This window comes from Panthera leo, chromosome B2, assembly GCF_018350215.1.
Source record: "Panthera leo isolate Ple1 chromosome B2, P.leo_Ple1_pat1.1, whole genome shotgun sequence".
Taxonomy (NCBI): domain Eukaryota; kingdom Metazoa; phylum Chordata; class Mammalia; order Carnivora; family Felidae; genus Panthera; species Panthera leo.
In genome coordinates this window covers 31784002-31807458 of record NC_056683.1, presented here as the reverse complement: position 1 = coordinate 31807458, position 23457 = coordinate 31784002, and the positions used below count along the sequence as shown (strand labels likewise).

Here is a 23457-nt window from a genome sequence, read left to right as displayed (position 1 = left end):
TAAATATTACCTTATTATTGTGTTCATTGTGATTATTCTTGTACTGGAGTGATGGATGCTTAAATTTTCTGGAATAAAGGGAAACAACCTGAATTTTCAGTAAGTCATATCTCTCATTGTTTCTTCCCATTTCTTTTCTTTCAGCTTGCATTTCTCATTTTCTGTGTTCTTCATTCATGTTATTACTATTTCCTTATCTCCTTGCTTCCTGTGTTCTGTGTACTTTCTTACATAGTCACCTGTTCTTCAATCTCCCTTCTTCCTCTTCATGCAGTGGGCCACGTGTCAATGTCCAGTTTGTCCAGACACACAGACCCTCTGGAGAGTACATGTTTGAGTTTGATGAGGATGAGTTCTATGTGGATCTGGATAAGAAGGAGACCATCTGGCATCTGCCAGAGTTTATTCATGTCTTCAACTTTGATGCTTGGAGGGGTATTGCTGACATTGTCACGGCAAAGAAGAACCTGAACACTCTGATCCAACGGTCCAACCACACCAGGGCCACAAATGGTACTGCTTGCTCTTGCTTATTTCTCTACTACCCAACTGCAGGGATGGGAGAGCCCATCTGCTGCATAGAGAATGGGAGACCTAGATGTCCACTCATGAATGAACCTCTCTCTCCCTGTGAGTGAACAATATTCAACTCACAAAGCTGGGTGGTTATGTCATCAAAGGAGACATTTTCTTCTTATTCAAGAAAAGGGTTGGGCTGAAGGAGGCCAGTCAGGAGTATGAGAAGCTATGACTTTGACCTGGAAGCCTGTGGGGGGCAAAGGGTCAGCCTGAGGAAGGTGGCCCCTAACCTGGAGAATATAGGTGGTGGGGTGGTGGGGTCCTTTGAGATACAGCCAAAGGCAGCAGATTCACCAGGTTCTGTCCTTTCTCAGAGCCACCTGAGGTGGCCGTGTTTCCCAAGGAGCCTGTGGAGCTTGGACAGCCCAACACCCTCATCTGCCATGTGGACAAGTTCTTCCCACCTGTGCTCAATGTCACATGGCTGGGCAATGGGCAGACGGTCACCAAAGGTGTGGCTGAGAGCATCTTCCTGCCTAGCACAGAATTCAGGTTCCACAAGTTCCACTACCTGACCTTCATTCCCACGGCTGAAGATGTCTATGACTGCAAGGTGGAGCACTGGGGCCTGGACCAGCCGCTCCTTCAGCACTGGGGTATGGAGCCCCCTCCTTTTGCCAGCACTGTCCTGACACCCTCTCTATTTCCAGGATCCATCTTTCCACAGCACCTGCTTTTCTTAATCCCATGTGTTTTATTGCTACTTTATCCAAATTTCACCGGTGGTCTCATTGTTTCTAACTCTTTATACCCCCAAACCTGAGGCCAGCTCCTGCTCTCTGCACTTTCTAACTCTTGTTTTTCCTTTGTGCCCCAGAGGCCCAGGAGCCTATGGAGGTGCCTGAGACAATGGAGACTGTGGTCTGTGCCCTGGGCCTGGTGGTGGGCGTGGCAGGCATCATCACTGGCACCATCATCCTGAAGACCAGGAGGCCCGACAACATCCCTGGGTGCAGGGGCTTCTGTGAGTTATCCCAGAGCTGGGGGTACTAGGGACACAGTGCAAAAGAGGAGGCAGCATGGTATGGGTAGTGGGCGGGAAGGAGAAACACTTCAACAGGGGTTCTTTGAGAACTTCGCATTTCAGAATCACTGACCTAGATTAAAATAATACAATGATAAAGAACATTAGTTGAGTTGCTTACTATTTACTAAGCTCTATTCTATAGGCTTCTTATGTATTCATTTATGTTTGGAGGTTGATACCATTATTTCCCCATCATACAGAGCGGGAAGCAGACATGAGGAGGGTGAAGGAATCTGTCCAAGGTCACACAGCTTGAAAGGTACAGAGTCTGGATTTGGACTCGGGCATTGGGGTTCCAGAGCTCCGTCTTCTGCAATATGTAGATTATATCATCTACGGCCATTTTCTCTCTCCCTTACAATCTTCATAGCCTTGATTTTCTTTTGTTGTCGTAGTGATGTCTAGAACCTTCAATACTATGTTAAACATTTGTAGTAATAAAGGATATCCTACCTTTTGCATAATCTTAAAAGGAATGGATTTAATTTCTCCATAGATATATTTACTATAGATTTTTCGTTTACAATCCTTGCCATGTGGTAAAATTGATCAAATTCTGTTTATGCAAGTATTGAGTTGAATTCATTTGAAGTTAATATGAATGTTATTTTTTGGTTTATTGACTTTTTGGGTCATATATAGATTTTCTGACATTGAAACCTCACTGCATTCCTAGGTATTTTGTGTGATCGCAGCCTACTGATATAAAGTAATGATGGTGATCAGCTAGGAATGCCTAGGGGCACTCGCTTGGGTCCCTACTACTTGTAGTGACAGGAGCCAATGTTGTGGCCCTATTGGCCCTTGTGGTTCTTATGACTGCAAGACATTCCTCAGCAACAACCATTAGGGAACTTTGAAAAAAACAAGGTTTATTAATTTATTACTCACAAGTCCTGGAAGGCACTTGGCATGCCCAGAGCCACAAAGTGAGGTGTGGGGGGAGGGAGACACCTGGGGATCTGCCATTATTGGGGTTGAGGAAGGGGTGCCTCTGATTTCACAGGGTCACTCTTTGTTGGTGAATTTAAAACATAAGAGCTGGAATTAAAGTGCAGGAAGGCAGGGGTGCTTGGGTAGTTCAGTTGGTTAAGCCTCCAGCTTCAGCTCAGGTCATGATCTCGCAGTTTGTGGGTTTGAGCCCCACATGGGGCTCTGTGCTGACAGCTGGGAGCCTGGAGCCTGCTTCAGATTCTGTGTCTTCCTCTCTCTCTCTGCCCCTCCCCCACTCACACTCTGTCTCTCTGTCTCTGACTCTCTCTCTCTCTCAAAAATAAACATTAAAAAATTTTTAAAAAAATAAAGTGCAGGAAGAGAAAAGCAGGGTCACTCAAGTGGTTATCTAGGTCACCCTGGGCTTTCTAAAAGGGGAACTTCATCAGGCAGGGGCCACCTGGCTCTTTATCTAGTTGTGTATCAGGCCACCCTTGTCTTTTCAATGGATGTGTTTGAGATGGATGCCTTGGCAATCAAAAGCTTAATGTCCGGCACTTACATTACAATAAAATAAGCTAATGGTCAGGGACTTAACACTATCCTAGGATAAACCTTATTTGATCGAAATGAATCATGCTTGTAATACATTGTTGAATTCAGTGACATGGCTGACATTAATCCATAATTTTCTTCTCATGTACTACAAGAAAATAGCTGGCTCTGAGAATAAAGATGCACCAGCCCCAGAAAATGATTTAGAAAGCTTTTGCTCCTTTTCTGTGTTCTAGAACAGCATGTATAAGAGAGGAACGATCTGTTTTTGAAATGCCCTAGCTGGCACATTAAGACAGGGCAAAGTAGTCTTTGCTTCCCAAGCCTGTCTTTGATGCTCATTACTCTATTTTTCAGGTTCCTATTCCTTCCTGTAGTTTTGACCTTTGTGTTGTTCTAGAAATGTATCCATCTAATCTAAATTTTCAGATTTATTGGAATAGAATTGCTCATAACAAGCCTTTTTCATTTAAAAATGTCTGTGTTTCTCCTTTTCATTGTGAATCACCTACATTTTCCTTAAGAGTGTTGTCAGATGGATGTATCAACCTCTTTAAACCTTCCATTGAATCAAATTTTGATTTTGTTTATCTTCCCTATTTTCGGTTTTCTAGCTCACTGAATTCTGCCCATGTCTCTATCATTTACATTTTTTTTTCTTTTGCTGTCTTTCTACTTTTCCATTCTCTTAATGGAAATGATTAGCACATTTGTTTTCAGGCTTCCTTTCCTGATAAGGTTTGTTTAAAACCTAGACATTTTCTCTTAGGCACTACTTTTTTTAAAAAATTGTTTTAAATGTTTATTCTTGAGACAGAGACAGACAGACAGACAGACAGAGCATGAGTGGGGAAGGGGCAGAGTGAGAGAGGGACACAGAATCTGAAGCAGGTTCCAGGCTCTGAGCTGTCAGCACAGAGCCTGACACAGGGCTCAAACCCACAGACTGTGAGATCATGACCTGAGCCAAAGTCAGATGCTTAACTGACTGAGCCACCCAGGCACCCCTGCTCTTGTTCTTTTATAGGTGCAACTGCTCTCTCTGCAAATGTTGAGAATTTTCTTTTTGTCTTTGAAGTTCTTACAATTTTCTTATAATGTAATTAGATATGTTTTTAAAAGAGATGTTTTTAAAAAATCTGTTTGTCATCAACGCACCATGTCAAAGCTATTTCATCTTTCTATAAAGCCTGGAAATCTTTTCATCTCTTTTTACTATTTTCCCCACTTTCTAGGTGTCTAATTATCCAAATGCCAGAATGTTAGTTTCTATCCTTCATGTCTCATAGCTTTTCTTTTATATTTCCTATTGTTTAATTTTTCATATTGCCCTCGAGAGCATTCCTCTGTTGGGCCTCTTCTTTATTAATTATTCTCCAGTTGTGGACATGACAATAGTTGTTTCATGTAAATATTCTTTATTCCAACCATTCTTAAAACTCAGTTTTTCTGCTTGATTTATTGATTTCTTGTTTTTGCCTCAAATTACGAATATTCTCCTTTGCCTCTCTTTTTAAAACCTTTTCTTGTGAACCGGCAGACATATGTAAGAAATACACAAAACAGTAAGGCACAGCCAATGATTATCAAGGAAACACCCATGTAACTACTACTTTTGTCAAGAAATAGAACATTGCCAATACCCCAGAGGCCCTTAGGTCAGTAGGTAATTTGTAAACCTTTTAGGAGCTGGAAGCTCCTTTTACTCACAAAGCCTAGCATAGTTCCTTGTACAAAGTAGGTCCTCAATACAGGTGTCTGGTATAAGTGAGTAATATATTATTTATTTAATGTGTACTTATTGAGTACTTTGTTACCGCCAAAGATTCCAACTCTTGAAATTAGATACGGCCATATGATTTACTTTGGATAACAAAATGTGAGAAGTGACATGTTATTTCTGGGAGGGATCATTAAGAGGCAGTGTATGATTCATTAGGGCCCTTTACTCTGCTTGGGAACTTATGGGGGCAGGTGTCGAAGAAGGTCTCTCAACCCATCTCCCTGAGCAACTACAATTAGCAGAGCTACCTTCCTGGCACACTGGACATGTAGCACGAGTGAAAACTAGACACCCTGTGATTTGTACATCAGTACCACCTATCTTATTTTCATTATATAAAATGTAAGAAAGAGAAGTGTTCAGAGAGACTTCAAAGAAGCAGAGTGGCAGGAAAGTTAGAAGAATATTTCATCACCTAAGGCAAGGGAGCAGAAGTTTCAGGAAGGAGGAAGTAGCTAATGATGTTACGTGTTTATAATCTGGCAGGTATGGTAAGTATCCACTGGGCCGGTATTGAAGGGTTATTGGTGACCCTTTAAAGAGCAGCCCAACTCCTACCTCCTTCAACTTTCATCATCTCGTTGCTGGGCCTCACTGTCTCAGGAGTTTCAGAGCACGTGGGCTGACGAGAGCAGGAGAGTGAAATGACATCTCCTCATGGTGCCCTTTGACTTCTCACTGGTCTGCAACATCTGCTGGGAAGACCGCCTTCTCCTGAAGTGCTGATGAAGAAAGAAAATGAAAGAGACAGGCATAAAGGGATGGAGAATTTGATGCCATACTGGGAATCCTAACCCCACTATGTTTGCCCTACTACAGGGGACAATCTTTATGTGGCAGAAGACATAGGGGAGTCCCCAACATCAGATCTACTTTAAAGCTCCAGTGCCTCTGAATCTCTGTCCTCCTCAGCACCAATGACTGATGTCCCCAAACACCCCTCCAATTACTTCCTGTCTGTGATTCTACTCACACTTAGCACCTGAAAAGGGCCTGATGCATAGGAAGTACTCAATAAATGTTGAAATTTGATGTAGGTGATAATTTGGTTCCCACACAGGATGGTCTATAGGCCCTGGTCTATAGACTCCACCCTATAGAGCATCTTTTCAGAGTAATCCTAAGGACTAATAAATACCTGCATATGCTAGACATCTCTGGTGCCTTCTAAGACTCTAAGGCCTTTCCCCAGTCTCTATATCTTCAATTCCCTAGGAGCACATATCCTGGACCTGTAATGTGGATGTAGTTACTGCAGTTTCTGTGCCTGTCAGATCTAGAGAATGCACTTCCCTAGCCTATAGCATGGGGTAGAGGGCACAAGATTGTTGGTGTCACTGTGGGGCTGATTTGCCCTGAACTATTCCTCTCATTGTGTCCATCCTGATGCTAACCTCCTTTGATCACCTCCCTTTTATTTCACCCAGAATTCTGACCACTTCTGGACTCTGACCTTCAGCACTCCTGTCTTCCTCTAGGCATCAGAAAAGACCCATCTTTCAGTAGACACACGGTTTTGCAGGAGTTTCCTATAATAAAGTTGTTAAGCTCTTTGTGACTCAATGTTCTTTTATACCAAATCATGCTGTACTCATTAGTCCTCTGATACACCTGCCCCATCCTGTCAGGCTTTACTTTAGATCCCAGTTTGTTAGCCAGTTTACTGATGTTCAAGTCCCAATTGTCAATTAAGGTCACATCGCCTGCTGGGTCCGTGGGCCTGGAGCAAAATATGGGAATATGGATGAGTATGTGTTTCAGTTGGAGAATTTTAACATAAACTGTTTCACCATTCTATTCTTGGTGGTGAATTGGAACTAGAAATTCAGAGGTACTACGAGGATTTGATACAGAAACCTAGAAGTTATAATATTAAATTATGCATAAGGGGCATCTTAAGAAGGATGCCACTTCCTGTTTCTCGCTTCCTCTCTGGCCCTGTCCTACTGTGCTGGATGTGGGAGTTCTGGACAAGGTGCAGGGGTGGAGGGGGTAAGATGCAGAGGTGACAGTTGCAGCATGTATCCTATGGGCTTAACCAAAGCTTGTCCTCATCACCCTCCTCTGCTGCTCTGGCCATCACTGGTCATGGAATGAGGGTTCCTGCCTGGTTCTGTGGAAGGGGCCTCTACCTGGTGCACTGATTCTATCGAGTGGTCTTCAGATCTTGAACAATTCAGACTAACCATAATTTCCCCTTTCTGATCTTTGATAGATTTTGAAATACCATTTTGATGACCCCTCTGTGAGACACTTGTCCCTTCAAAATCACTCCAGACCACCAGGTATCATACACGCATGCCCTGATTTCCTCCTCTCTCTGGTGAGACTAGCAGCCATTGCATGGTATCAGAGCCCCAAAGCCTTTCTCAGGGAGTGGGCCCACATGGAAGGCCCCCCAAGGCTATTTCCCTGAGGCAGGTTCTCCAAGAATAGCAGCTCTGCACTTACCTGGGGTATTTCTGCTCTGAACCAAAGGGGAGCTCAGCATCACCAAGGACATCAAGTTGCCATCCCTGGGGCCCCAGTGATCCTCAGGACCGCCATCCTGGAGCCTGGGAAAGGACAGGGGCTGAGAGGCTTGCAGTCAGAGCAGCTCTCACTCAATAAGCCTCACTCCTAAAATATATTAATATAGCATATGCTATATTAAAATATTAGAGATGATGAGCCTGGCCAGCCTTCTGTATTGCCTGGCTGTGGTCAGATTCTGAAAAAGGAACCAATAAGCAGAAATTGTCACTCACCAGACAGAAGTTTGCGGTAAAGCACATGATTCTTTACGGTGTAAGATTCACTGAAGACAACATAAGGAGAGAGATTCTCATTTTGAGCAACTGGCTGAGTCATAAGGCTTGATTGTTTTATATATTTTCTTCCTAGGAACAAATCCCAAGGAATGTCATTCCCCCTCCATGGTGAACACCATCCCCCTTGCCTGGATGTGTTTTGGGATGGAGCAAATCCTAAACAATGTGTTGAAGATCTAGAGGGATTGGACTCCCTACTGTTAAACCCCAGGGTTCATCTTTTCTTTGCATTTCAATATTTTTGGGGGGTGGTAGTGAAGTTTTAAACACCAAATGATCCCCTACAAACAAATTTATATGTGGTTCCTGATATGTGTTCCTCATTTTTTTTTTAACCCATTGTGACTAGTTTCCTCTCATGTAGAATGGAGATTATTATGGAGCCTATGTCATTGGTTTATTGGGAAATCTAACTGGGATAATACTCAGTATTTGTGAATCTCTTGAAACAGAGCCTTGCACATAGTAAGGAATCAAAAAATGTTCATTATTATAGTGTAAGGCTAATTCAAAACAGAGAAATAGTTGAATAAATACAAAACAATTTTAACAATATAAGTTCTATCATTTTGTTATTAAGTACCAGAGGTGTTTACTGTAGTTCTACACAAATTTATAAAAATATGACAATTTCTTTAAGGTTTATTTATTTTTTGAGAGAAAGAGAGAGAGAGAGAGAGAGCGAGAGAGAGAGCACAAGTAGGGGAGGCTCAGAGAGAAGGAGACAGAGGATCTGAAGTGGGTTCTGTGCTGTTAGCCCAGAGCCTGATGGACTCAAACTCACCAACTGTGAGAGCATGACCTGAGCCGAAACCAAGATCAACAGTCAGATGCTTAATGGACTGAGCCACCAGGAGCTCCAAGAAAATGACAAATTTATAAAAGAAAAAGACTTTACAAAGCAAAGAGTTAATTTTACAGAGTGGTAAAGTATCAGAGAAATCTCATATAAAGAAGATAAAAATTTCAAGAAGAAATAAAAATATTAATAATTAGGAGTAAAATAATTAATATTTTTGCATTCTGATTACATATCTGGAACCATCAAATTATTATCAGACTTCCAAAAATATCAAAGGAATGAAAGGGTAAAATATATCATTACTTAATAACAATCAGTGAATTCCTATATGATACAAAAAATCAACACGAAATTATGAAGAAAATTATCCATTCACAGAAGTCACTACAAATAAAAAATAACTCAAGGACCAATTTCAAAGATATTTCCATCGATCCCAGGAAAGTGATTATGATGTCTCCATTTTGGTTTTCTTCCTCTTATCCCTGAACCCCACACAGGTTGGGACTTTCTGGGGCATGTCAGTTCTAGCCTCTGTCCCAGACACCGGGATGTCCCTTCTGGTGTTTTCTGGTCGGCTGAGCCCCACTGAGCCATTTCACTTCCGCCTCCTCTCCCTCCACCAGATAGGGAAATAAGACCTGGATTCAGAGCTCCGCCCTGCCCTGCCCTGCGTTGCCTCATTTTCTCCTTGCTGTCTGGATCACAGTGGCCACTGCAGATACACCTGGAGTAGATAAGGAAAAGAAAAACCGTGTCCTCATCCCTGAGTTATGAGGATTAAACGAAGCAATGCACTCACATAACGGGTTATAGGAGTCTTGGTTGGTTCACCATGCCCGGGGCCGTCTTCCTGGGCTTCCTCACTGAATGATCCCATCCTTTCTACAGACCCCAGCAAGCACTCCGGGGTCAGTAACACCCAGGTCTGCACTTTCAGCCTCCACCTCTCTTAGAAATGGGAGAAGCTGGTCCCGTGCAGGGCATGATGGGAAGGGAGCAGCATGAGAGGAACAGGCAGTGGGAACTGAGAGGGGGCAGGGACCCGGGGGCTAACAAGATGCCGGAGACCCTTGTAAGGAGCCAGGGAGAGAGGAGGTTCCACCTTGGTATGTCCGAGATCTTCTGAGAGCTCAGTATGTGCCTCAGGAGGTAATACTCCATATTTGAGGCAAGAAGGAACACTTAGACCCTATCTTGACCTTCAGGATAATTTCATATGAAACAGAAAACCCATAATCATTTTGGATTGTAAAAGGAGGTCTATGTTTAAAAAAGAGAACTGCGTCTATTGGTTTGAGCATTTTAACACGCGTTAATTACTAGGACAGGAGGCCTAGGCGATCTGATGATTACAGACTTATTTAAAGGATAAATCTGTATCTTTGATAAGTTGTTGCATTAAAGAGGCTAAGCCTTGTTTGGTCAAGGACTATTTATCACGGTATGCAAAGAAAAGGGCTTAAGTTTATTACATTATATTTCTAATTTAAAATTCTGATTTTAATTTGATTTCTGAATGGTAATGGTAAAATATGCTTTTGGCAATCATGTTGAATCAGTGCTGCATGAGTATAGGTTGTATAACACAAAATTCACTGTGGGCTCATCCTTGAATAACTAAGGATGGTCTCAGATCTACAGGGATGAAGGTAGAAAACATAAATATGGGACAGTGCAAAGATAGACTGTGAATTCAGAGGTGGTCCGTGTCCAATTTGTCGCCTTTCCCAATAGTTAGGATATCCCCTTTCCATGTTTTCCTTCTTGCCTTATGTATACACAATAATGAACTTCTTCATTAACTCCTACTGCTTACCAATATCCTCAAAAAAAGCAATGGCAGAGGTGATTTGGTGCGCATATTCTTAAGAGAAAACAGACAATAACACTGGCTTTTTATTACCTATGGAACTATAAAAAGGGAACTTGGATAGGGCCCCCCTGAGAGAAAGTGTGCATGGAATTAAAGAGAACAACTGTAGAGACTAGTTTCATCCTCTTTGGGAGGCTGAGGTCTGTCCAAGAACCAGCCTTTGGGACTGAGGAAACTTAGAAAAATACTTGTTCCAGGGCACATACAGGTCTTTGGGTCAGATCAGGAATCCTATGGAGGTAAGGAGAAAAGTTATCTCAGGTTGCTGATCTCTCTTCCTCTAAGTATCAGGAAAGAAAAATTTGGTGACAGATAGGGTCTTAGCCTGATGAAAAATAAGATTTTTCTGGGCTTCCTTCATCAATGGAACAAAGTCACACTCATTTTCCACACTCACTGAAGGGATGAAATTGAAGACCCTTTTCCCAGTAGGTATCTCAGAGTCACAATGCAATGAAAGGACTTTCTGCAACCCACTTCCTACAAAGCAGGAGTATTACCTGGTTTTCAAGATCCTCATTACATTAAAATAAAAGGAGAAAATCAAATGACCTTCCTGGTCATTAAGATGCTCACTGAAGTTGAGAGCAATGCATGAACAAAGTGAGAATTTCAGCAAAGAAAAAATGGTAAGTACCAAATACAAATCATAGAGCTAAAGAATACAATAACTGAACTGAAAAATTCAATAGTGGTGTTCAATAGGAGACTAGATCAAGTAGAATAAAGGATCAATGAACTTGAAAATAGGTCAGTGGAAATCATCTAGTCAGAGGAGTCAAAAGAAAAAGTAATGAAAAGAGTGAAGATAGCTTAAGGGAGTTTAGACGTCATCAAATGTACCAATACACACATTATGGAAATCCCAGAGGAATAAGATGGAGGAAGAGGAGGAGGGGAGGAGAGGAGGAGGAGGAGAAGACGAGGAAGAGGAAGAGAAGGAAGAGGAGGAGGAGGAGGAGGAGGAGACAAAGATGAAGATGAAGACAAAGAGGAGAAGAAGAAGAAGAAGAAGAAGAAGAAGAAGAAGAAGAGGAGGAGGGGGAGGAGGAGGAGGAGGAAAGGGAGAAAGGGAGAGAGAGAGAGGGAGAGAAAGAGAGAGGCAGAAAGTTTATTCAAAGAAATAATGCTGAAAATTTCAATCTGGGGAAGGAAATAGGCATTCAGATCCAAGAAGCCTAAAGAATGTTAAAGATGAACCCAAAGAAACCCACACTGAGGCCCATTATAATTAAATTATCCAAGTCAAATACAAAGAGAGAATTTGGAAAGCAGCAGGAAAAAAGTGACTTCAATGAAATTATCAGTAGGTTTTTCAGAAGAAACATTGCAGGCCAAAAAGAGTGGGATGAGATATTTAAAGTGCTGAAAGAAAACAAACCCTGCCAACCAAGAATGCCAAATCCAGAAAAACTGTCCTTCAAAAACTAAGGGAAGATAAAGACTTTCTCAGATAAACAAATGCTGAGGGAGTTCATCACTAGATCTGCCTTATAAAAAATGTTAGAAGGAGGTGAAATGAAAGGATGCTAACAGCAAAATGATAACTTAATAAAGTGTGAAACACATTGGTAAAGGTGTAACATTGGTAAATATGTAACAGTGGTGAGCAAATCACTTTTAATTCTAGTATAAAAGAGACAGAAGCATTGTACATAACTATAACTAAAATCATATTAACGGATATAAAACATAAATAGATGTAAATTGTGACATCAATAACATCTAATGTGGAGGTAAGGGGAGAGGTAAAAGTGTAGAGTACTTGTATGCAAGTGAAGATGAGTTGTCACCTTAAAACAGCTTAAAACAGAGTGTTATAACTAGAAGATATTTTGTATAAGCCCATTGTAACTACAAAGAGAATACCTACAGAAGCCACACAAAAGAGAAAAGAATTAAAACCAATCAATAGGGGCGCCTGGGTGGCGCAGTCGGTTAAGCGTCCGACTTCAGCCAGGTCACGATCTCGCGGTCTGTGAGTTCGAGCCCCGCGTCAGGCTCTGGGCTGATGGCTCGGAGCCTGGAGCTTGTTTCCGATTCTGTGTCTCCCTCTCTCTCTGCCCCTCCCCCGTTCATGCTCTGTCTCTCTCTGTCCCAAAAATAAATAAAAAACGTTGAAAAAAAAATTAAAAAAAAAAAAATAAAACCAATCAATAGTATATTAAAAAAATGAACACAAAAGACAAAGAGGAACAAAGAACTATAAGATGAACAGAAAACAGTTAACAAAATGGCAATATTTAAATCCTTCCTGGGGTGCCTGGGTGGCTCAGTCAGTTAAGCATCAGACTCTTAGTTTTGGTTCACGTCATGATCTCACAGTTAGTGGGTTTGAGCCCTGCACTTGGTATTCTCTCTCTTGCCCTCTCTCTCTGCTGCAGTTGGTATTCTCTCTCTTGCACTCCCCCACATGTGCTGTCTCTGTCTCTCTCAAAATAAATAAATAAATAAAAATTTAAAAAAATCCTTCCTAATCAAAAGTTACTGTAAATGCAAATCGCTTAAGTCCCCAATGAAAAGACATACATAAAAAATCCAATTTCCAACTATATACTGTCTATAAAAAACTTACTCTAGATTTAAAGATACACATAAGCTGAAATGAAGGAATGAAAAGAAGATATTCTGTGCAAATAATAACCAAAAGAAAATAAGGATGGCCATAAATATATCAGACAAAATAGACTTTAAGTAAAAAACTGTCTTTAGAGACAAAGAAGGTCATTACATTAAGATAAAAGGGCCAGTTCAATAGGAAGATATGTGAATATAAATGCACCCAACATCAGAGCACCTAAGTATATATAACAAATACTGACAGATCTGAAAGGAGAAATTGATGGCAATACAATAATAGTAGGAGACTTCAATACATTTTCAATGGGTGGAACTTCCAGACAGAAAATCAATAAATAAACAGTGGAGTTAAACAACACTATAGAATAAATGGACTTAAAACATACACACAGTATTTTCCACCCAACAGCATAAGAATATATATTCTTCTCAAGCATACACAAAACATTCTCCAGGATAAACCACATATTAGGTCAAAAAATAAGTTTTAACAGATTTAAGAAGATCAAAATCATATCAAGTATCTTTTGCAATCATGATGGAATGAAATTAGAACTCAATAACAGTGAGAAAATGGGAACATTCACAAATATGTGGAAATTAAAGACCATATTCTTCAACAGTTGGCCAAAGGGAATTTAAAAAAAATATCTTGAGAAAAGGAAAATAAAAACATAACATACTAAAACTTATGGGATGCAGCAAAAGTAGTACTAAGAAGGAAATTTTTAGCGAAAAAAAGAAAAAGAAAAAAGAAAAAAAGGAGAAGATCTCAAGTAAACAACCTAAGTTTACACCTCAAGGAACTAGAAAAAAACAAACTAAACTCCAAGTTAGCAGAAAGAAAGAAATAAAGATTAGAGCAGAAACAAACCAAATAGAGAATAGAAGAATAGATGGTATCAACAAAACTGAGAGTTGGTTTTTTGAAAAGATTAAAAAAATGGATAAGCTCTTAGTAGACTAAGAAAAAAGAGAAAAGACTGAAATAAATAAAATCAGAAGTGAAAGAGGAAACATTAAATGGATGCCATAGAAATAAACAAGATCATAGGGAACTTTATGAACAATTATATGCCAAAAAATCTGGTAGGCTGGAAGAAATGGAAAATCTCCTAGATAATAACAAGATAGAATCAAGAAGAAATAAAGCTTAAAAAGACCAATAAAAAATTAGAAAACTGAAGTAATAATTAAAAACCTCCCAACAAAGAAAAGCCTGGGACCAGAGGGCTTCATGGGTGAATTTTATCAAACACTCAAAGAAGAATTAGTACCAATCCTTCTAAAGCTCTTCCAAAAAATAGAGGAAGGAACATTTCCAAACCACTTATGAGCCCAGCATCACCCTGATACCAAATTCAGATGAAGACAACGCAAGAAAAGAAAACCACAGGCCAGTATCCCTAATGAACACAGATGTTAAAATTCTCAATAGAATATTAGTAAACCAATTCAACAGCACATTAAAAGGATTACGCACCATGACCAAGGGGGATTTATCTGTGGGATGGAAGGATGGTTCAATATTGGCAAATCAATCAATGTGACACACCATATTAACAGAATGAAAGAGGGGTGCCTGGGTGGCTCAGTTGGTTAAGCGTCCGACTTCGGCTCAGGTCATGATCTCACAGTTCGTGTTGGGCTCTGTGCTGACAGCTCAGAGCCTGGAGCCTGCTTCAGATTCTGTGTCTTCCTCTCTCTCTGCCCCTTCCTCACGCACACTCTTTCTGTCTCTCTCTCTCAAAGATAAACATTAAAAAAAGAATGGAAGATAAACACAATTATCGCATGATAGATGAATAGACACAGAAAAAGCATTTGACAACATCCATTTGGGATAAATGCTATCAACAAAATAAAGGTAGAGGAATTTACCTCAACACAAAAAAGGCCATATATTAAAAGCCCACAACCTACCCCATAATCAATGAGGAACCCCTGAAATCTTTTAAGATCTGGTATAAGGCAACAATGCCCACTCTTGCCACTTCTCTTCAACATAGTACTGGAAATCCTAGCCACAGCAATTAGACAAGAAAAAGAAATGAAAGGCATCCAAAACAGAAAGGAAGAACTGAATTTATCTTTGTTTGTAGATGACATGATTATACATGTAGAAAACTCCAAAGATTAAACAACAACAAAACTGTTAGAACTAATAAACAAATCTAGTAAAGTTCCAGGACACAAAATCAACATATGAAAATCAGTGGTGTTTGTATATACTAACAAGAACTATCTGAAAAGAAAATTAAGGAAACAATCACATGGCAACAAAAGAAAACTAAAATACCTAGGAATAAACTTAACCAAAAAGATGAAAAATTTGTACACCAAAAATTATAAAACATTGATGAAGGAAATCCAAATAGACACAAATAAATGAAAAGACCTCAGTACTCATGGACTGGAAGGATATTGTTAAAATGTCCACACTACTCAAGGTGATTTACAGATTCAATGCAATTCCTGTCAAAATCCCAATGGAATTCTTTATAGAAATAAAAAAAAATAATCTTAATCACAGGAAACACAGAAGACCCAAAATAGCCAAAACAAATCTGAGCAAGAACAAATCTGGAGGCATCACATTTCCTAATTTTTTTTCCACAGAAAGTGGTTTATTGCTTTTAGAACACAGTAAGATGCTTTCAGAACTTTTGTTAGTGAAGAAAAACTGTTAGAGCTTGAAAACTTCTCTAAAACATTATTTTGTTAGTTGACGAAGTAGGCACTTCAACACATAAAACTTCCCACTTGCAACTGTGTGGAGCCCGAGCTGTCCGATTAGATAGAGGTAACTGCTTGCAAGTGGGGCTCGTGCTTATGGCCGGTGTACTGAGTGCCAGGTCTGACCTCCTTGCCCTGATGCTTGTGTTGCTCCTTATTCTCCAGCACTCACTCGGGGCTCTTCCTCACCACCCCACTTCTCACAATCCTGTACAGGACCCTATGGCAGGAGACACAGCTCTGAGTGGGTGGATGGAGTGGCCTGGCTGGCACCCAAGCTAATCCACATAGGGAAAAATGGTGATCCTCTCTGAGTTAGGTGGCCTCAGATGACCCTTCTACAACACAAGTCCTCACTTGTGGGCACCCTCTCCTCTCCCAGTAATATCCCCTGGGGCCAAAGCAGTTGTTTAGTAGGAGAGCAGGAGGTGAGAGGCCCCACTCCCTCACAGGGATCTTTGTTGTAGATCACTACCTGTTTAGGTGTTTGTTAGGTGTTGCCTATGGGGCAGACAAGGGGCCAAGCTACTTTTGGGGCAACACAGGCCAGGTTCAGCCCATGAGAACCTAGCACTATCTGAGGAGAGCTGTAGGCCCCATGACCAGTGTTGCCACTTCAGACCCTAGTCTGGCTATGGGGTTGGCATGCCTGGTATAGACCAAGTGAGGGCTCCCAGCAACCACAGATGTCTGAGGCAGGAAAACAAGGCTGCCAGCTTGTGGCAGTCCTGACAATGATCTTCAAGGGCTGATCTTGCCCTCCAGACCTGGCCGAGGAGAAAAGGGGCCCCCCGCAGTCCCGTGGGAGAGAGGCCCTAATGTCAAAATATATTACAAAGTAATCGAAAACAGTATGGTACTGGTATAAAAACCGACATATAGGCAAATGGAACAGAATAGAGGGCCCAGAAATAAAATCAGTGCATCTATGGTCAATTGGTCTTCACGAGGAGTTTCAAAAACATGCAATGGGGAAAGGAGAGTCTCTTCAATAAATATTGTAGGGAAAATTGGGTACGTGTATGCAGAAAAATGAAACTGGGCCCTTGTCTCACACTATATATGCAAATCAGCTCAAAATGTATTAAAGACTTAAACATAGGCTTGAAACCATAAAATCCCAGAAGAAAACATTGGGGGAAAGCTCCTTCACAACGAGAAGAGATATCTCATACCTGTTAGAAGGGCTATTATCAAAAGACAAAAGATACGTGTTGCCGAGGATGTGGACAAAAGGCAGTTCTTGTACACTGGTAGTGGAAGTGGAAATTGATAGAGCCATTATGGAAAACAGTACAGAGTGTCCTCAAAAAATTAAAAATAGAACTACCATATGATCTAATAACCTCACTTCTGAGCATATATCTATTGTATGTATGTAGGAATACATATATTGTATATATATATTATTATGCATAATACACATGCTAAATTAGCTATATGGCTAACACTATGCTAAGTAAAATAAGGCAGACACCGAAAGACAAATACTACATGTGGGATCTAAGTGAAATTCATGGAGGCAGAGAGAAGAATGGTGGTAATTAGGGGCTAAGGGGAGGTGGAAACGGGGAGATATTGGTCAAAGGGTATACATTTTCAGTTATCCAAGATGAATAGGTTCTGGAGATCTTATGTACAGCATGGTGATTGCAGTTAACAATACCGTATTGCATACCTGAAATTTGTTGAGGGTAGATCTCATGTTCTCAACACACACACGTGTGTGCGCATACACAGAAAGACAATGGCTACCACGTGAGGTGATGAATATGTTAATTAGCTTGATTGTAGCGATCATTTCACAATGCATACATACATCAAAACATCAAGTTGAACACCTTAAATATATATAATTCCTATTTGTCAATTATACCTCAATAAAACTGAAAAAAAAATCTTCAGGGTCTGCCATCACTTAATTGGCTATATGGGAGTCAGTAGAGAGCTAATTAAAAATACAGATTTCCAGACCTCACCACCCACTGAATCTGGATCTCTGGGCAGAGAGTCTGGGGAATCTGTGCTTTAGGGAAGATTTCTAGGAGATTCTGGTGAGCAGGGCTTGGGGCCCTTTGAAGATAAACCCAAACTTCTTAGGCTGGCATCCAGCACTCTCCGCTATCTGGCAGCTGATCATTGCTAGAGAAAATGATGCCATTCAGCAGATCTGCAACCCTACAAAGTCTGTACGAGGCCCTCAATAATTTACCATTCCTATTTCTCGTCTTTGGGCATTTCTCCCACCTAATTAACTCGGCAACTTGCCTTTTTAAAAATTTATTTATTTCGTTTTTGGGAGCGTGCAAGCTGGGGAGGGGCAGGGAGAGGGGGACAGAGGATCTGAAGTGGGCTCTGCGCTGACAGGCTACAGGCTGACGGCAGTGAGCCTGATGTGGGGTTTGAACTCACGAACCGTAAGGTCATGACCTGAGCCGAAGTCGGAGGCTCAACCTACTGAGCCATCCAGGTGCTCCAGCAACTTGAATTTTATTTACTTATTTATTGTATTATTATTATTATTTTTTAAACATTTATTCATTTCTGAAAGGCAGAGAGAGACAGAGCGTGAATGGGGGAGGGGCAGAGAGAGAGGGAGACACAGAAACAGAAGCAGGCTCCAGGCTCTGAGCTGTCAGCACAGAGCCTGACGCGGGGCTCGAACACACGGACCATGAGATCATGACCCGAGCCGAAGTTGGCTGCTTAACCAACTGAGCCACCCAGGCACCCCAACAACTTGAGTTTTAAAAGATGTCACTCTCTTGGGGCACCTGAGCGGCTCAGTTGGTTAAGTGTCCGACTTCAGCTCAGGTCATGATGTTACCGTCAATGAGTTCAAGCCCCGCGTTGGGCTCTGTGCTGACAGCACAGAGCCTGGGGCCTGCTTCAGATTCCGTGTTTCCCTCTCTCTCTCTCTGCCCCTCGCCCAGGGAGCTCTGTCTCTCAAAAGTTAAAAAAAAAAAGACTAAAAAAAAAGATGTCACTGTCTTAATTCCCACCCGATTTGTCCACTATCTCATTCTTAGCAGATGACCTTGTCTTCCACTTTCCCAAGAAGAAACAAAAGCTGGGGACACCCACAACCAGTCCCTTCTCTCACCCTTCATCCTTTCCTTTGTCTCTGTGACAAGAGTCCTTGTTTTTGTTCACAGCTCACTCCTCCACTCCTCAATGCTATTCTCGCTGGTCTCTTCCTCTGCACAAGTTGCCAGAAAGAAGCTCAGCTCTCTTCTCTGTATACTGATTCCTTAAAGAACAGCACCATTGAGCCCCAACGCTGCTCTATGCCCAGCGATGGGGAATCAAAGACAACTAAAATGCCATCTCAGCCCCCATAGATCTTAGGCTCCACACTCACCCGCCTTACTTCTCAGCTCCTGCTCCCGGTGCTGCAGCCAGCCTGCTCTCCCCGTCTCCCTGATTTCCCAACCCACATTTCAACCTGTCTTCATCTTCCCAAGTCACTGTTCCCATTGGTTTAGTCACCCTGTCGACCTCAGTTTCTGGCACACTTCTCTGTCCGACTCTCCTAATACCTGCTCTTCATTTTCTGGTTTCCTTCCCAGGCTTTTGTCTGTTAGCCAACATCACAACTGTCTAGGTTTCTGAGGGTCAGTCCTTTGCTCTCCTCTCCCAGGATCCGCTCTCCTCGATGATCTCACGAAAGCCAGAGCCTTCTCATCGGCTCCAGACCCTATTTTATAGTAACTGTTCACCTGTGTCCCTCAAGCGTCTCAGACCCAAAGGTCTTTCCCCACCAGCGTTTCTTCCTACTGCGCCAGGAGGCGGTGTTGCGCTTGGAGGCCGGGTCAGCACCTGCCAGTCCCACAGGCCACGCCTGCACCCCCTGCCTCCTCTGTTCCTCTCGCCCCCACGGCCAGCCAGGTGCAGGTCTGCGAGCCCCGAGGACCTCGCTTTCTCTTGTCTCCTGCCCAGCCCCTCCTGGCCCTGCCCTCGCGTTCCAGACCTGGCTCCCTGTCCCTCAACCGCAGCCCCAAAGCCCCCTTCCCGCCACCAGCGACAGCGCGAGGGAGCCCGTACGCTCCTGCACACACAGTCTGCACGCCCCGCCCCTCGGCCCGCGTCCGCGCCGGGACCCGCTTCGCCCCGTTTCGGGCCCTTCAGCAGCACCAGCTCGGTCACTGGCGTGTCCTTCCCCGGTTCCCCGCGGAAGCGCGCCCTCTCCTCCCGGCTACGACCTGCCCGTCCAGACGCCGCACCCCGGGAGACGGCCGGCGCCCTCGGCGTCCCCGCGACACGAAGTGCGCTGCGAGCAGCAGAGGCGCAGAGCTGGGGGCGCCCGACCCCGACTCCCCGAAAACCCGACGACCCCCCGGGGCGGACCAGGGCGGTCAGGACCGCCGTTCCCCGTCCTCCCGCCTCCCCCCACCCCTGACTCCCTGCTCCCGCCCGACCTCAAACCGGCGCCACCTCCCGCCGGCGGAGAGCGCTGACCCGGCGCCCCCGGGGTCCTAGTGCCGACCAGATTGCGCTGCTTTGTATTCCTCGAGCTTCCGCAGCGTCTGTCTTGCATTTATTGAGAGATGGCCTGTGAAAATCAAAGCCGAACGGAGGCCAGCCTTGAAAATTATAAACTGACAAACCAGTTTGATCATACAAAGCTTAATTTAGCTTATTTTGCAAGGCTAACTTGACCTGGATCATTTCTGGCTTGTGCTTTCGGAAATAATAAGCAAAACTTGAACTGTGTCCCAAGGTTGATATGAGGGAACCCCTGAAAATTCTCATATTGTAGCCAATTTGTGAAGAATAAACAGTCACTGCTTTCTCACGGCACAAGCTGCTTTATAACAATATACCCTGAGGCTCTTTACATGCTCTGGTCTGAGAGCTCCTGGTCTGCAAACTGTATTTTTGGTGTGTGCACAATACATTTTTACTAATTACTTTAGTGATTCATTGGTTTTTATCTTGGCTATTTCGAACTTTTGACAGCATGTTATATTAATGTGCACGGTTCTAGCTATCCTTCTCAAAGTCTCACCTCAGGGCTGGATTTTTAAAAACTATCTTTTAAAATAGTGAGTTAGGTGACCTTAGTCACAGAAGCTTTCTAGGCCTTGGTGTTCTCACTTATAAAAAGGAGAGGACTTAACTCAATGATTTCTGAAGTTCTTTCTACCTTTAAACAACAGGGCCTTCACAGGGAACAGAAGAAAATCAAGTAAATAAACACGCATACATATACATAAATATATAAAATGTGGCTCAATGCTAAAGGAGATTCAGTGATATTTAGAAAGCAATGGTCATACTAAGGAGAAAGCAATCAATTCTGCTGGCAGCTGGAGGAGGAAGGGGGAGGGTCCAGGGAGAAGCAGAATCCCACTAGTGGGAAAAGGCCTCAGAAGAAGGCATAGCAGGACAGAAAGAGTTGGGGAAATGGAGAATGATGCTGTTCTGACTGCCTTCCTGCTGTGCTGGTGCACAGTCTTGGCTCACGTCACCTCCTCCGGAAAGCCTTGCCTATTTCTTTCTCTTTTCCACAGTGAGCTTCTCTCTTTTCTGTGCCAGTATTATATCTTAAATATACCTCTGTTTTTTTGTGTGTGTTACATGCTGGAAATGTAGAAATAAATTTCGTAAAGCTTTCTTAAAGCCTGGTGTAAGAAAGGCCTCTTAGCTTGCAAGTTAACATATCTTTTCACTTTTCTTTAAAAAAAGATTTTTTTAATGTTTATTTATTTTTGAGGGGTGGGGGAGGAACAGAGAGAGGGAGACATAGAATCTGAAGCAGACTCCAGGCCCTGAGCTGTTAGCACAAAGCTTGATGCAGGGCTTGAACTCACAAACTGTGAGATCATGACCTGAGCTAAAGTCAGCTGCTTAACTGACTGAGCCATGCAGGCGCCCCAACATATCTTTTCACTTTTCAAGTGCTGCTGTAGAGAGACTTGACCTCAAAAGTGTGGAATGTACCTTGATCCATGAAAATAATCACAACCTCCAGGTAGCATTTAACCTAAATCCCAGCAGAATATTTTTAAAAATGTAATGCATTGATTTAAAATATCATTTAGAGACAATAGAAGGCAAACTGGAAAAGTCACAAATTTGTGGAAGTTAACTAAAACATGCAAACAATTAGTAGATCAAAGAAGAAATCACAAGGGAAATTAGGAGATACTTAGATGAATAAAAACTAATACACAACATACAGTGCAACATACGTAAGAACAGCAGTAAGGGGGAAATTTATATCTGTAAACAGTTACATTAAAAAGGGAGACTTCAGGGGCCCCTGGGTGGCTCAGTCGGTTGAGCGTCTGACTTTGGCTCAGGTCATGATCTCATGGTCTGTGAGTTCAAGCCCTGCGTCGGGCTCTGTGCTGACAGCTCAGAGCCTGGAGCCTGTTTCAGATTCTGTGTCTCCCTCTCTCTCTGCCCCTCCCCTGCTCATGCTCTGTCTCTGTCTCAAAAATAAATAAAACATTAAAAAAAAATTTAAAAAAAAAGGGAGACTTCAAACCAATCACCTACTTCACAGCCTTAGGAACTAGCAAGAGAAGAACAAACAACCCAAAGCTGGCAGATGGAAGGAAACAATAAAGATTAAATCAGAGATAAAGAAAATAGAGAATAGACAAATATACTGAAAATAAATAAAACCAAACATTGTGTCTTCAAAAAGATTAAGAAACCATTATATAGATTGGTGGAAAAAAAGAGACAGAAGATTCAAATTACTAGTTAGAGATGAATTGGGGACATTACTACTGATTCCACAAAAACAAAAAAGATTAAAAGAGAATGTCATGAACAATTGGATGACTAAAAATTAGATAACCTGGATGGAATGGACAAATACCTAGGAACACAAAACCTAGCTAAAGCGAATCAACAACAAATAGAAAATCTGAGTAGAACTATAACTAGTAAGGTTAAGTCAGTAGAAAGAATCTTTGGACAAAGGAAAGCTGCTCTTCACTGGTGAATTCCACTTAACTGTAAAGAACTAATATGAATCCTCCTCAAGGAATTGAAAAGGAGCAGGGCGCTTGGGTGGCTCAGTTGGCTGAGCGTCTGACTTCGGCTCAGGTCATGATCTTGCAGTTTCTGAGTTCTAGCCCAGCATCGGGCTCTGTGCAGACAGCTTGGAGCCTACTTCAGATTCTGTGTCTCCCTCTCTATCTGCCCTCCCCCACTCACACTCTGTCTCTGTCTCTGTCTCTCTCTCTCAAAAATAAATAAACATTAAAAAAAAAAAGAACTGAAAAAGAATTGAAAAGGAGGGAACACATCCTAACTTATTCAATGAAGCTATTATTGTCCTGATACCAAAGCCAGACAAAGGCACTACAAGAAAAGAAAACTAAAGACCAATATCCCTTATGAATATCGATGCAAAAATCCTCATCAAAATACTAGCAAACGGAATCCAGCAGTATATGAAAAGAATTACACTCCAATTAGGAATTATTCTTGGTATGCAACCATGGTTCAACATATAAAAATTAATCAATGTTATATACGACATTAACAGAATGGAGGAAAAAACCCAAATGATCATTTCAATTGATGCAAAAAGGCATTTGACAAAATTTTGACACTCTTTTATGGTGAAAACACTCAACAAACTCGAAGTAGAAGGAAATGACCCCAACATAATAAAAGCCATGAGTCCCACACCTAACAGCATAATCAATGGTGAAAGAAATCTATATCTATATTTATATTTAATTTTTTTTTCACATATGAGTTTTAATGTTATATTTCGAACTATCTACAGATACAAAAGAAGAGTGATTTGGG

General features: G+C 42.0%; 1 protein-coding gene and 1 non-coding gene across 2 annotated transcripts in view; one reads left to right on the top strand and one right to left on the bottom strand.

The window, feature by feature from the left end:
* Positions 1-20080, top strand: part of LOC122220664 (RLA class II histocompatibility antigen, DP alpha-1 chain-like) — a 43646-nt gene extending 23566 nt beyond the window's left edge. Inside the window, exons 2-5 of the mRNA XM_042940374.1 lie at positions 275-513; positions 894-1175; positions 1397-1543; positions 19677-20080. Coding sequence (XP_042796308.1) covers positions 275-513; positions 894-1175; positions 1397-1543; positions 19677-20080 — 1072 coding nt within the window. The remainder of the gene's footprint in view (positions 1-274; positions 514-893; positions 1176-1396; positions 1544-19676) is intronic.
* On the bottom strand, positions 16366-16496 carry LOC122220873. The gene has a single exon (XR_006203039.1).
* Positions 20081-23457: the final 3377 nt, after the last annotated feature.